The 14,917-nt window shown below is 40.0% G+C and overlaps 1 protein-coding gene across 1 annotated transcript in view; it reads left to right on the forward strand.

Moving 5' to 3' along the window:
- The window catches only part of LOC109912380 (nuclear factor NF-kappa-B p105 subunit-like), a 117,056-nt gene that overhangs the window by 81,962 nt on the left and 20,177 nt on the right, over window positions 1–14,917 (forward strand). Inside the window, exons 5-6 of the mRNA XM_048603969.1 lie at window positions 6,379–6,527; window positions 14,336–14,499. Of these exons, the coding sequence (XP_048459926.1) occupies window positions 6,379–6,527; window positions 14,336–14,499 (313 nt within the window). The remainder of the gene's footprint in view (window positions 1–6,378; window positions 6,528–14,335; window positions 14,500–14,917) is intronic.

Genomic DNA, 14,917 nt, shown 5'->3' on the forward strand with positions numbered 1-14,917 from the left:
GGTTTCATTTGGTTCAAAAATGGGGCTTATGGGAAGCTGACTGTATCATATGGAATGGAAAACAATACGTATAATTTTGTTTGTGCTCATTTGAATTGCAAAATAAGATATGAAATGTGAAAATAAATCATTTTAATCTATTTTTTCCTTCATTTTGTTCTAAGTTTGTTTGTATGTATTCAGAAGTTTTATTTATAGATGAGGGATCTTGTTAATACAGCAAGTAGGTAAGCAGGCAATTATGATTTAATTTTTTTCAATTCTATATGTCTTCTCTTACTACCAGTCATCCCTCTGCAGGAATATCCAATAATTTCTTGAAGCAAGTGAAACAGTCTGACAACTGGTTACTTGTGTCACCAACTTTATTTTAGAAATATGTTCTTTCCAAAATAAATTCTTGTACCAGCAAAATCAATCTTCAACCTTTTGTCACAACACCCTTTGTAGAATGAACATTGTCCCAAAGAGAATAGTTGTCCACATAACATTCTATGGTCAAACTTACTTCAGATGAGACCTTATATTACAATTTCCTATACAATATTGGATAAATATGCCATTGTATCTACAGCTACTACAGGCATCTATGTTTCAGCAGCTAATGTATTTTTAAACTTTCTTTTTTTAGTTTATCAGCTTTCCAAGTCAACAGACAACATTTATTATTCTTTCCTACCAAGAATATGATAAGCCTTGTTGTGCTCAAATGGTAATTAGGAAGATTGGTATGCAAAACATCACTACAAAAAAGAGTAACTTCATATATCCTGTGTCACTCAAAGCTGGAAATCTGAGTGTACATTTCTTTGAATTTAATTTCTTTGATGTTTTATTTGCTGTCAAGATTTCCATAATAGCATATTTAAACTGAGGATTCAGTTTCAGTATGACACAACTGGCATGTTGTTATGTGTGAGGACCTGTTTCAGTTTATCAGGATGTGATGAATGTTTTCAAATCAAGCTTATTGACCTAGAGTCAGTCCTGACTTATCCTGCTTAAGTTTAATCTTATGTACTTAAAGGCTCCAAAAGGCTAACTTCCAATCTTAAATTTCCTTTTCATTTTGTTTACCAAACAATGCTCAAGCTCTGGAGTAAATCCTCAGAGAAAATCATTGATGTGCATCATAAATGTGCCTACCAGTTTCTCTTAGTGATACCATTAGAAAATTACTGGATCTGCTTTAAGCTGAATGCAACCCACTTTTAGTAAGGACCTAACTGAGAATTACCTGAGCCTTACTGCACCATTCAATATATAAACATACTTGTTTAATTTAAATAGCTTCCCTTCTGTATCAGAGATAGTAGGAACTGCCAATGCTGGAGAATCTGAGACAACAAGGTGTAGAGCTGGATGAACACAGCAGGCCAAGCAGCGTAAGAGGAGCAGGAAAGCTGGCGTTTCGGGTCTAGAACCTAACGTCAGCTTTCCTGCTCCTCTGATGCTGCTTGGCCTGCTGTGTTCATGCAGCTGTCCACATTGTCTCCCTTCTGTATCACCTGTTTTAGGGGGTTTAAAAAAAAACATTTCATTTGGAACTTTTCTGTGCAAAATTACAATTTCTATTTTATTTACTTACATTCTCAGGAGTATGTTGCTGAGAAGGCTAAGGAAATCTTCAAGACCGCATTTCCTGCAATGAGGGGAATCTGGTTCAATATCTTGACCACCAGGTTTCCTCTTGAAACACTGAGCCACTATTTTGGCTTTAGCACATACTCCATCCAGGAGCATTTTCTCTGTGCATATCCACCTGTATCATAAGGCTGTTTATCTTCTGCCTGAAAACTGCATTTATACACCAAATTATTTTTAGCTGTTGAGTCTTTTTGTTTGTCATCCTTCACCAACTTATTTCCTAATTTGTTCATAGCCACTAAAATTTCGTAATCATAATGGCTCCTACCTTTCTTGGTATGACCAGCTTGTTCCAAAGCCCATGTTCTTAGCAAACTTTGACATCTACTTTCCCTCTTGTTTCATTTTGGACTACTACCTGTCTTTTGCAAGCCTTTTTCAAGTTTGTGATCGTCTCCTAGGGCATGTCACTTCCAGGTCCAGTCAGAATCAGTACTGCAGTTTCAGACCTTCAATGTCTTCACCTCATTTTGCCTAGCATGGACCATGCCTTCTGTTCCTCATCTTGCACATTCAGCTAATGTTTGTTTTTGCTGGTTGCTTTCCCTATCTTGTTAAAATAGCATTTCTGCATTCACTAAAACCATCTGGCATTAAAAACCAAAAGAACTGCAGATGCTGTAAATCAGGAACAAAAACAAAGTTGCTGGAAAAGCTGAGCAGGTCTGGCAGCATCTGTGAAAGAAAAAACAGAGTTAACGTTTCGGATCTGGTGGCCCTTCCTCAGAACTGGCATTAATGTTACTTTGGCGCCAACACTCAATTGTTATCCTCTTGGGCAAATAGCCTTGTTGTATAATTTGAACATTTTCATGGACAACCTGCTCAATAGTAAGGGTTTTTAACCTGGAATTACGTCTAAAATGGTTTATCCCCTATTTTACAGGGAATCACCTCTCTTATTTAAATGATTTCAGCACAGTGACATCCCCAAACCTGAGCTAGGTAGTACTCTCAAATTCCTTCATCTTACTTTGATCTTCATTATTTAAAAAATCTAAGGGATGGAATCTTATAGGGTTTTGAGCGATATGGACTATGGTAAGATGGCAGGACTGGAAAAAAGGACCAGTAAGGCCTCTCTCGAAGTCATGAGCATCTCGCTGCAACCGAGTGATTTCCTTGCTGGCAGTGGCGAATAGCCTAATTAAGGGAATTATTGCATGTTAAATGCCTTATAAATTCAGCTTCTATCCTCTCAAAATGTTCCAAACAAGCTAGATGTCAAGAATTTTCAACTTGGAAGTCAAACAACTACCTGAAACTTCACATCCTCCTTAGCTGCAATCAGTCTGCACATTGCTCAGCTTGAATCAACATCTCAGGGCAGGACCCATGGGCACCAGTTGCATGCACCCTTTAACCACAGATTTTTGACATTTGCCTCATGTCATCATGTCACCTGTCCAATCGACTTGGAGAACTTTTAGGAAGCACAGGCCTGTGCTGTAGGGTGCACCAGCAACTAGCACTGAAGGGCTGCTACATGGCCACTTTGAATGCAGGGACAGGCTCATGGATTGGACTAAGCTGCATTTCAGGGCTACTCACTTGCACTCTTTGCATTTGCTTACTAAGCGCATACCTGCATGCTTGGACCATCCATGCCTTGCTGAACCAATCAGCACAATCGTGCAACCAGTCAGCCTACCTTGCTGATCAGCAGTCCTCAGTCAAGGGAGCATACATCTTGCTGTACGGCAGTCCTCTATGACAATCTCACATCTGCACCATGTGCCAGCAGTTTACATAGCAAACACATGCAGCAAGCAAGCAACCACATCCCCCATCAAGATAGTCTTAGGGCTCTCTGCTTCTTCCTGGAAAAAAAGGCCTAAATCATCCCCATCCACCACAATAACTCTGATTTTGTTTTTTTCTCCACAGATGCTGCCAGACCTGCTGAGCTTTTCCAGCAACCTCTGTTTTTGTCCCATCCACCACCACTCTCCTCAGCCTGACCAAGCTTGTCATCATTTTGAACAACTTTTCCTTTAATACCTCTCACTTTATTCAGATCAAAGGTGTGTCCATGGTACCTGCATGGGTCCCAGTTATGCCTTTTTCTCTGTAGCATAAATTGAACATTCCTTGCTCCAATCTGACATTGGCTCTCAACCCACAACTATTTTGTGACATGACATCATCAGTTCTGCTTTTCACTCTCATCCAGAATTGGAAAAAAATTATCACTCACCTACACCTGGGCCATCTCTGACTCCTCCCTTGCTCTCCTCAAGATCTGTTACCATTTCAGGAGACAGGCTGGTCACCAATATCCACTGCAGACCCACCACCTCTCCCAATTACCTTGATTATACATTCTGACTATTCCATTCTTCCAGTTCCTCTGTCTCCATCACATTTGTTCCGATGATGCCAACTTCAACAAGGGGCCTCCAAAATGTCCACCTTCCTCAACCGAGAACTCCCCACCACCATGCTTAACAGAGCCTTCACCATCTCACCCAGTCTGACCCATCTCCCATATTTTGGCCTTCACCCTCTCTTTTCCCTCCCACATTAGGTCCTTTTGGTCCTCACTTACCATCCCACCAACATCCACATCCAAGGGATCATTGGCCGTGATTTCTGCCACCTCCAGCAGGATTCTATCACCTCCCTTGTCAACCTTCCGCAAGGACCATACTCTCCAGGACACCTTGGTTCACTCCTGCTCCACTTGCAACACCTTCCCTCACGTCCAATGGCATATTCCCATGCAACTACAGAGAGTGTAACACCTGCCTGTTTACTTCCAGGCACACCTTCCAGGTGAAGCAACGATTTACCTGTACTTCATTCAATCTAGTCTATGGTATTTGCTGCTCACAATGTGATCCCCTCTACACTGGGGAGACAGCACAGACTGGATGACTGCTTTGCAGAACATCTACATCCTGTCTGCAAAAAATGACACTGAGCTTCCAATTGTCTGCCACTTGGACACACCACCCTGTTCCTTGGCCAACATCTCTATCGCAAATCAAAAATACACAACAGGAAAGAAAATAGCTGCAACCACACCTGAAGTGGTCAGGGTACATGTGTCAATTTGTCGGGGTGTTGTTCCTAATCTCTGACCATCTTAATGCATTGGCTCCCTGTGTGCTACACATCTCCCTGCCCCTGACTTCACTGACTACCTCATTCACACCAACACTTTTGGATACAGAGATCAGGGGAAGAATAAAGATGCTGTAGAACAAGGATCAATGGTGTCAACAAGACCCATTGCCCTGTGTGTGACTTGTTCATTTTGTTTCCACATACTGTAGTGGCTGTCAGCACACACATTGATCCATGATATATCCTGTGTTGACGTGAAGTTAAGCATCATGTTGGCTCAGTTACATTCAGGGCCAGACAAAGACTGAAACAAACAGATGTGCATGCAAACAATAACATTTAAACAAATTTGAGAATCCACACAGTGTAACTTTATGCATCCTACCAATGTGTCCTCAATTGGTTTTTTCTTTCTCTGCTATAGAAAGGACATTATTGAATTGGAGACAGTGCAGAAAAGATTTACCAGGATGTTACTGGATTGGAGGGTTTGAATTATAAGTTGAGGCTGGATAAGCCGGGACTTCTTTCACCGGAGTGTAGGAGGTTGAAGGATGACCTTATTGAGGTTTATAAAATCATGAGGGGCATGGGTATGGTGAATAACCAAGGTCTTTATCCCCCACCATAGGGGAGTTCAAAACCAGAGGATTTTTAAGGTGAAAGGAGAAAGATTTAAAAGGGACCTGAGGGACAACTTATTCTGCACAGAGAGTGGTTCATACGTGGAGTGAACTGCCAGAGAAAGTGGTAAATGCAGATACAGTTACAATATTTGAAAGACATTTGGACGAGTACATGAATTGGAAAGGTTTAGAGTGACGTGGGCCAAATGCAGGCAAATGGGATTAGTTTAGTTTGGGAAAACAGGATCAGCATGACCGAGTTGGACTGAAAGGTCTGTCTCCATGCTGTATGACTAGGACTCTCCCTTCCACTACATCTCATTGTAGACCCTGCTCCTGCAGCTGACTTAGAGGGCGTTCTCATCAGTGGAGCCCAATGTTCCTGGAGGTTCAGTCAGGCACCTAAGGATAGTTGTATCTGGACAAGCCTAATAATGCAGAAGGTCACCTTGTCAGAGGCAAGTGAACACTCCTCTGCTTCACTTTCAAAGGGTCAGAGGTGCAGATAAGGTGGAGGTGGAGGACCAGACCATCTCTGGGGTGTTCGAAAGGAGAATTCCGAGGGGAGTGTGTGGTTTCTTTCCTGTTTTACAGGTGCTTCCATACGTCAGTCCCATTTGTTTACCCTTCGTATCTCCTCTGTCAATTTTATTTTCATTTTCCAATTAGCCTATTCAAAAGATGTTAGTGCTTACTTCTAGAGTAGGTTGAGTTGAACCCAGGTCTCCTAGCTCAGAGGTAGGGGCACCATCACTATGCCACAAGAGCCCTCATCTACTTTTTCATTTTTTAAAAAAATTAACCTATTTTTTCCTAATCAACTTGTTCAGAAATGTTATTACACACCTCTGAAGTAAGAGGGATGTGAACCCAGGCCTCCTGGACCAGGAGTAGGGACACTACCTCTACACCACAAGAGGACTCCCTCATCTACCCAGTCAATTAATGAATTAACCCCAGTCACGTGCTTAACTGCTTTTTACATTAATAAGATGTCCTACATAATCGTCAACCTCAATCTCTGTTTCAATTATAGATACACAATTACACTGGACCTGCCAAAATTGTTGTACAGTTAGTGACCATTGATGAGCCTCCACTTCTGCATGTACACAGCCTAGTGGGAAGACAATGTGAAAATGGAATCTGTGTAATTCAAATGGATTCTGACGACATGACTGCTAGGTGAGAATGTGGTTTTAAAGTAATACAAATATTCAGTAATTTATTTCAAGCACTTATTTGAGATTAGAATTTGGTGATTAGATAAGTATTATCTATGAACTTTAGTTGCAGAGGTGTCAACCACTTCAAAGTTTTGAAAAGTGATCCATCTTCAGTGCTGCATCTCCAAAACTAAAAGTATGAAAATCTAACATTGGTTGGGATTTTGCACTTTAGGACAAAACAAAAGAAGCATTTCTGGTCATTTTAAAGGGGCCAAATTTAACCAAACCTACTTACCGAGTTGATTTAGTCACCCATTTTAAATTTTGTTGGACTTTAATTTCCATTGCATTTAGCAGGGCGATGGATAGCCAATCCCCTGTCAATTGCTGACTGTTATAATTCCAGTTGGACAAGTCAGACCCCAGACGAAAATCTGGCTTGATATTTTGTTATTTTGGTTTTAATGAGGTGGTATTTTACACAAACAGACAATGCTACAGATTCGATTTAACAATAAAATTTTTAAAAAATGCAAAAGAAATTAAGATAAAGTAGAACACCTCCCTTTTTCAGGAGCAACAGTTTACACAGCTTTAGTCAAGACATCTGCAAACTACCCAAACTAAAACTAAAGAACCTTTCTTTCTCCGCCAAGTTTTCTTCTTTCCCGAAGCCAAAAAAAACAATTCCAGAGTCTTCTATCCAAAAGCTTAATGTACCACACTGTTTGCTTTGTTCACTGTAAATTCTCACATGTAAACAAATTTTCATTAACCTCCCTGAACACTCTCTCTCAGACTGTTTGTTTTGAAAAAAAAACCACAGTGGTTATAAAAATACCACAAGTTAATCATTAAACCTCTTCAGATGCACAGAAAACCCACATATAATTTATTCAAAATTCAGAGCTCTCAAATAACATTAAAATATATATGAATCACGTACCATACTTCACATTGAAAAAATCATGTTATTGCTAAAGTTGGAGTGAAATTGAACTTTACTGGAAGGACTTAAATAGTCAGTATAATTGACCCATTATACATTATGTTTGATTTGTCTGTCTGATAAATTCAGTGGAAAGAAATGTGGGTGAGGTGTAGTACAAATGGATGACCTACTTTCACTGAATTATGTACACACTAAAGTCAAATTTTCACAAAAATGTAATATTTTGAGATAATGTTCTCTGTATATAAATAAATTTTCCCTAGTGATATTGCTATCTCAAGTTGGGTGTCCTTGCTGTCTTGAACAATTTCCAGAGCATCAATGTTTCTAGGAACTAGCAGTTTCATTGTGATAGCAACAGAAGGGACAGAATAAACTAAAGGATCTAATAGTGGTATTTAGCAACTGGTACAAACAAAATAACATTGCTGAAGCACAAATGCATTTCATTTGTTAAAGTATTCTGAATCAGATGAAAAATGCTATATTTGATAAGGTAATAATCATTGGATCAAATTGATAGCCAGGGTTTCTCTGATGTAGATTTTTTTTAGGATTGAATAGTGAACAATTGAAAAGAATATAATGTTATAATTTCTATCTTTATTCATGTGGAGACATCATAAAGTAATTCCAATAACCTGGTGTGTTGTAAAGGAATGAGCTCAAACATTTAAAATTATAGTTTTAAAAATGTTATTTTGTTAGGAGATGGATATTGATTTGGAAACTAGGTCATATACATCTAATTAAGGAAACCAAATACTTGCCTAAGTATGAAAATTTGAATCTGAAAGAATTTCAATTCCTGGGAACAGCAGAAACAGCAGGACACCATTCAGCCCCTTCAGTCTCAATCTTTCAATATTAGACTTAAATTTCCCTGGCTTGTTTTTAACGTTACTCAAATATACTTACCTATCAAATTTGTATTTCTCAGTCTTGAAATCTTCAATTGCCCAGCATCCACAACTTCTTGTAGAAAAGATGTCCTACATTTCTAATGTCCCTTCAGTGAAAATCCACTCCTTGATTTCTCTCCTGAATTGCCCAGTTTTAACATTATGTATGTCCGCACTAGGGAAAGTAATTTGTCCATACCAAAACCCTTTACTTAAAACACATTGATTAAATCACCCTGACTCTCAGACACCCAAGGATTTAAAAAGCAACCTAGGCTTACAATTTAATTCGCTCAGTCATTTTGGCTACCTCCAATGTCAACAGATCCTTTCTAGAGCATGAATCTTAAACTGAATGCATACAATACATACAAGAGCCTAGAAGGATATCTCCAAGATATGCAAAATGATCTGATGTTCTTCACCTGAGAGCTCCTTTTTATGCTGGTTTCTATGCAAATCACAACTTTTCACAGATTTCTTGGGGATTAAGTGGGATCTTTGTGATTTTAAATTAGATGATATTGGGAAGTCAATTAACATCATTGGACTGCGTTTCTGATGGTCACCCGTCCTGAAATTAAGAACTGAATGTTTAAAATGATGTTGACAATTAAAAAGCATAAAAACAAATACCAAATGTTAATCTCTCATTGTCCTCATACCTGCTTTCCTAGTAAAGCTAAAATCAATTCTTTGGTGTTTGTACATTAGGATAAATGATGTTACAGCTGTTTATTGAATCAATTTAACATTTTCGAGCACCCCTGCTCATCTATACCACCAGGAAATTCAGAATAATGGTTTCTCTGGTTGTAATTTTCTGCTCCCTGGAGTTGGAAATGGTGGAAGTTGGGAAAATACAACAACAAAGAAAAAACTGGAATCTCAATGTTGAGGAAAAAAACACAATTTGCACCTTAAACTTTAACCAGTAACTTCTGAATCTCACTATTAAGTGGTGACTACCTTATTTCCAGGTATTTTCAGTTCATTAGTAATCCAGTTCATCTCAGTTATATGTCACTTTCAATTCTCCTCCCTTTCTCCAACAAATAAGTGGTACAAATTCCCAACATAAAAGTCAGAGTGGGAACCTGGTGCCAGAAACTCAATACTTTCTAGTCCAGGTCTTCAACTAACCCTGTCTTTACCACAACAGCTCTGCATACTCCCTGGACAGAATTTTCCTCTGAATTCGGTCCACACAAACAGTATCGGCCAATCACCAGCCTCAACACTTCACGCATGCTATCTGTTACAATCACTCCGGCATGGGGAAGGAATTTAGAAACAAGGGCATGAGAATTAACAAAGTCATGGGCTCTGGGGGAACATTAATAGTTATATAAAGTGCTGTAAAGAAATAGAAGAGGCTGAAAGTTCATCACGGACACAGGGACTGGAATTTAAAAAAAGGTACACGAAGGATCATGGGAGCATCCTACATCTCAGGCAGAGCCTGAAAGTCACTCACTACGATGTGTAGTTGAAATCTTGTCATCTTTGATCCAGAGTCAACTGAGCAATAATGGTACAAAATGGCTACCAACGCATGCAGAGTGGACCAAGTAACTTACTATTTCCTCTTTGGTGGAATGAATAAAATTCATTGAAAGGGAGACTCTGCTCAGGGCAGTTGTATTATTCATGCATCCACTGGTTCAATCTTGCCACCCATTTAGGCTCAAACTGCACTCCATTGGAAAGTAATTCATCATCCAGAATGCACATTGCAAATTACGGCCTCAAACTATCATGAGCTTTACATTGTTTACATGAATTGTCTCCTTGTCAAGTCAGCTCAGCAAATGTAATCAAACACTAATTTAAGAGTATCACCTGGTCTTAGCATTTCTGAAAAATATTCCATCGCTGTCAATGGGAGACAATGCTTCAGAACCAGCACATATGCACATTGAATTGCAAGCATGCAAAGACATGGTCTGCGCTGTGCAAGGCTGCCTATTTTGGGACGTGGTGTGGTGTGGTATAATAGTTGCCTACTGCCAAAATTCCACTCTGCTAAACTAACCTGAACACTTTGGTTCTGCAACATATGTTTGGTTAAAGTTACATGTCTCAGAACTTCTTATCAAGGTGTGACATTGACCTTCTTGCAAAGCCTCCGTGTCACACTTTATCAGGGCTTAACATGGAGCTTCATTGTAATTGATGTGAGGCCTCAGGAACACCGTTCATGAAACGGTGTTCCTTATCTGACACTCTCCACAGATTATCTGCTCACCAATCTGCCATGAATATCATTGTGGCTCCTTTTGGCACTACTTTATATGCAAAGACAACATTGAAGGAGAGAGCTATCACCATGATGTAAGCAAGCCCAGCAAGAGCAGCAACCTCCAGCAACCTCCACCAGAGGGCGAAGCAGCAAGTGAAGATCCCTGAAGGAGGTGGAGGAGAATGAGTGACCCTGCATATACAGACCTCGCTGTCATTATCTATAGCTCTCTGAAACACTGTATGGGTACAAATTGTCATCACTGACGTGTGGCATCTGCTGGAGTAAAACCTGAACCCCAAAGAATTGAGAAGGTGCCCATCAAGGTTACAGCTGCTCTGGATATTTATGCCAGCAGCTCATTTCAACAAATAACTGGGGACCCCTGTGACATCTCCCAATCCTCAACCGACAAATGCATCTGGAAGGTAACTGATACCGTTTTCCCCCAATCAGAGCTGTTCATATTTTCCCCCATAAAAAAGAGATAGAAGAGCAGTGGGATTTTCCACCACCGCTGGCTTTCCCAATTGCAGGGCACTATATACTCATGTAGCTTTGGGAGGACTCTATCATCGACACACAGTGTTAGTCAAATGAAACTGCTTCCATTCCATCAATGTTCAAATTATGTGTTGCCATCAATGCCAGATTTTGATGGTCTCCCCCAGATATCCTGATAATTTCCATGATGTGTACATACTAGAGGTTCCTACTTCCTCCACGGTCGTTGGGCCAAGCAGTGATAGTTGCTAGGAAGCAAGGATAACCCCCTCCAAAGATGGATCAGGGCATCTTTGTTAAACTTTTAGACTGAGCAGATTAAAGATACAATGCTGCATGCTTCCACTCGGGTCAGAGTGGAGCAGATCATAAGTCTCCTTAAGTTGAAGTTTCAATTCCTGGACGACCCAGGTGGGGCATTGCAGCATTACCCAGAAAGGGTGTGCTGCATTTTTGTGGCATGCTGTGCCCATCACAACTGGAATAGTAAATGGGGCAATGTCACAGATAAAGAGGAAATGGAGATCAACAACAATCTTCTAAGGATGACAATCAGGGTATTGACCAGAGATAGTAAGAACTGCCGATGCTGGAGTCAGAGATAACACAGTGTGGAGCTGGAGGAACACAGGAGGCCAGGCAGCATCAGAGGAGCAGGAAAGCTGATGTTTCGGGTCGGGATCCTTCTTGACCAGGTTGGACAGGTATGACAGAGCAACGCATTGTCAACCTGAGAAGCCAGGCACAACTTAATTAAAAACTGCTTCCAAAATGGTTGAACTGGGTTTAGACTTCTTTTAATTGTGTAGCCTTTTGTTGGTTATATGATAAGCAGTCCCTGTTTAGTACAAAGGACATGTCCTGATTATTTTTGAAGTCCTTTTTCTGTTGCTGAATAAATGTCTTATTATCCATCTGACTGTACACTTGACACCTTGACATTCAACTTTCAAATCTACACACTAAAAGTTCTACGGAATTTTAGGGAAAAGGCAGCATTCAGTAATATAGTGCACTAACATCGCATGGCTGTAAGATTAGCTAGATATCTGAGTGCTGTGCAGTGAAGTTTCGTGTAAAAGGCAGCAGACCAAGAGGAACCCTGAGGCTACCCTTTTTGACTACCCTTTTGGTTAACCTTCAATGTTTCTGAGTCCATGCAGACTGTTAAACTGCCCTGAAATACTTCAGCATTCTGTTGGGCAGTGTTGAACCTGAGAGGGGCAGGCATTTTGTGCAGCTTCTCTTGGCAGACCCCTGTGTTATAAGGGCGAATGGACATGTGAATTGCCCTTGTATACATCCCAGTCTTGAATGGCAATGCACTCACTTCAACATCTGATAGATAGAATGAAAATTTGCTTTCAGAGATTTTAGAATCATCGCTGATTTACTGTTCTCGCTCACAAGGCAGTTGTAAGTGTGCTAGATGTTTTCAGCCAGGCCATAGTATGATCACTGTGCATTGTGTTTAGCCTCAGTGCTGCCTATATTGAAGTGCAATGCCTTCACTACAGTTATCAATGTCATGGTCCAAAGCTCCCTGATATCTGAAGCTATCTGTGATCCAGATTTGGTTTCTTGTGAGAGATGAGCAATACCATTACATTTTCTTACTTCTTTGAGATGTTAAGCAGGCTGCTTATCTCTCAAATGAGTGTGACTTCATTGGGTCTGACAGTAACCAACACACAAAACCAGACGATCTAAATGTGCATGTGCATAATTATTTACAAAAAGCAAGATTTGTTTACAAGTATGTGTCACTGTGCTACCCACATGCCCTCAGAAGTGCTTTCATCCTACATCTTCTACTATATCCCATGTTTCGCAGCTGGGGTGGAGAGGGCCTAATCTGTAGTTGGTCATTTTGGCTTGAAAGAATTTGAGTTTTCATCACCCGGCTATTTGGACCTAGAGTTTCTGATGCAGGCTCACCCTCCTTGGCTTGAACTCTGCTCAATTTAGCATTATAGTGATGGTGGGGGAAGATGTGTAATGATGGAACCAGGCACCTCTGGAGAGCCCTGAGAGGAAGCTTCTGGAGTACTGTATGTACCTCCTCCTCCATCCTTATGCGTATGAGCTGGAATAACTCAGATTCCCTAAGAGAAAAGGGCACTAGGTCAAGGAGTGAGGTCAAGGACACATATGCTATAAATTCAATTTTGCATTTACTTACATTTCCACCACACTCTTCCATTCCCACTAAACCCCTGCAACCATAATGCCCAGCAAGACTTCCCTGATATTATGTAATCTTGATGGTTCATTCCCTTTTCCTTAAACGAAAACACAGCCCTCCTGAATTTACCTTGATTTTTCAATAATCTTCCAGCTTTTCTGTGAGGTATGAAATTTCATGAAGATCCTTCCATTACATTTTGTCTGAATAATCCACCACGTTTTCCTCAAAACTTGCTGGCTGTGGACTTCTTATCTCAAACTTAAACTTCACTGCATTCTCCAAGCTAACTGAAAATAACTGTAAATGTCTTCCTTGAACTCCAAGCTGATTGAAAATTGCTGTCTCCTTTTCTCTCAAGAACTCGAAATGAGCTGCCACCCAAGACCAGATCTACAACTGCCCCTGTGAGGAAATTCCAGATAAATAAAGCTTCTAATCCCAACAGTGCAACTCTCTGCTAATGTGCCATGCCTTAGGATGTGCCTAACCTAATTATGTTATACCCGCAGTACAACTCTTTGATTCTGGGACACGCATCAATAATTTATATTTCTATTGGATATGATTACCCTCATTCCAACTCTGTGTTACAATTGAGAGGTTCAGAGATGGGCCATCCGTTGTTTAATTTCCTCACGTTCACTCTGACCTTGTAGGATAAGCACAGTTTTCTTTTCTACTGGAGTAAATACAGGAGTAGATGCATAACAGTTTCTTAACAAAGAGTTTTCATTTATCTTGCATTTAAAGCTTTAATTCCTGAAGGTAAAAGTTAATTCTAAAACGTATGAATCAGATTAATGCGACAAGACCATTTACAGTCAGTACAGGAAAGAAACTTTGATCTAGACAATCTGAACATTATTTGAACTAACATTCTAGAGATTAAGGAGAAATGCATTATTTCATTACACGGCAAAGTTATCATAGAGATGCATCAACTGATTTAAAACAGGTTATAAATATTTGTAATATCAAACTGATTTTCTTTTGAATCCCTCTGTGAAAGTGACTAACAAATGTATTTTCTGATTAGCTTTCCCAACCTTGGAATCCTTCATGTCCCTAAGAAGGATGTAGTAGCAATTATAGAACAACAGCTGATTAAGTCTTGGACTTCTGATGCCCAAAATGGGAATGCTTCACTTCCTAATGGAAATAGTGAAAATGAAATGGAATTGCAACAGAAACAACTAAAGAGTGAGTTAATATTATTCAGCTGCATTGTTCATTCAGTTTTTAAATCTCTCAATGTAGAATACTCTGTAAACATTTACACGTTAGTTGGTGGTAGGTGGCTTCACCACCAGTTGTAAAGCTATGAGCTCCTCATTTCATAATTGAAATGCTCGATTGTTCTACTTCGCACAAAATGATGGTTTGTTTTGTCAGTTGTTCGAGGCATTTTGTAAATAGCATAGGTAATGGATAAAATATGAATTCTGAAATCTAGTTTAAGCTGACTGGATGGAAATGGGAGACAACAGGGTGTAGGGCTGGATGAATACAGCAGGCCAAGCAGCATCATAGGAGCAGAAAGGCTGACATTTCAGGCCTAGACCCTCCATCTGAAAAGGACCCTTTTCTGATGAAAGTTCTAGGCCCGAAACGTCAGCCT

This window comes from Rhincodon typus, chromosome 12 (genome assembly GCF_021869965.1).
Source record: "Rhincodon typus isolate 14 chromosome 12, sRhiTyp1.1, whole genome shotgun sequence".
In the NCBI taxonomy this organism is placed as follows: Eukaryota; Metazoa; Chordata; class Chondrichthyes; order Orectolobiformes; family Rhincodontidae; genus Rhincodon; species Rhincodon typus.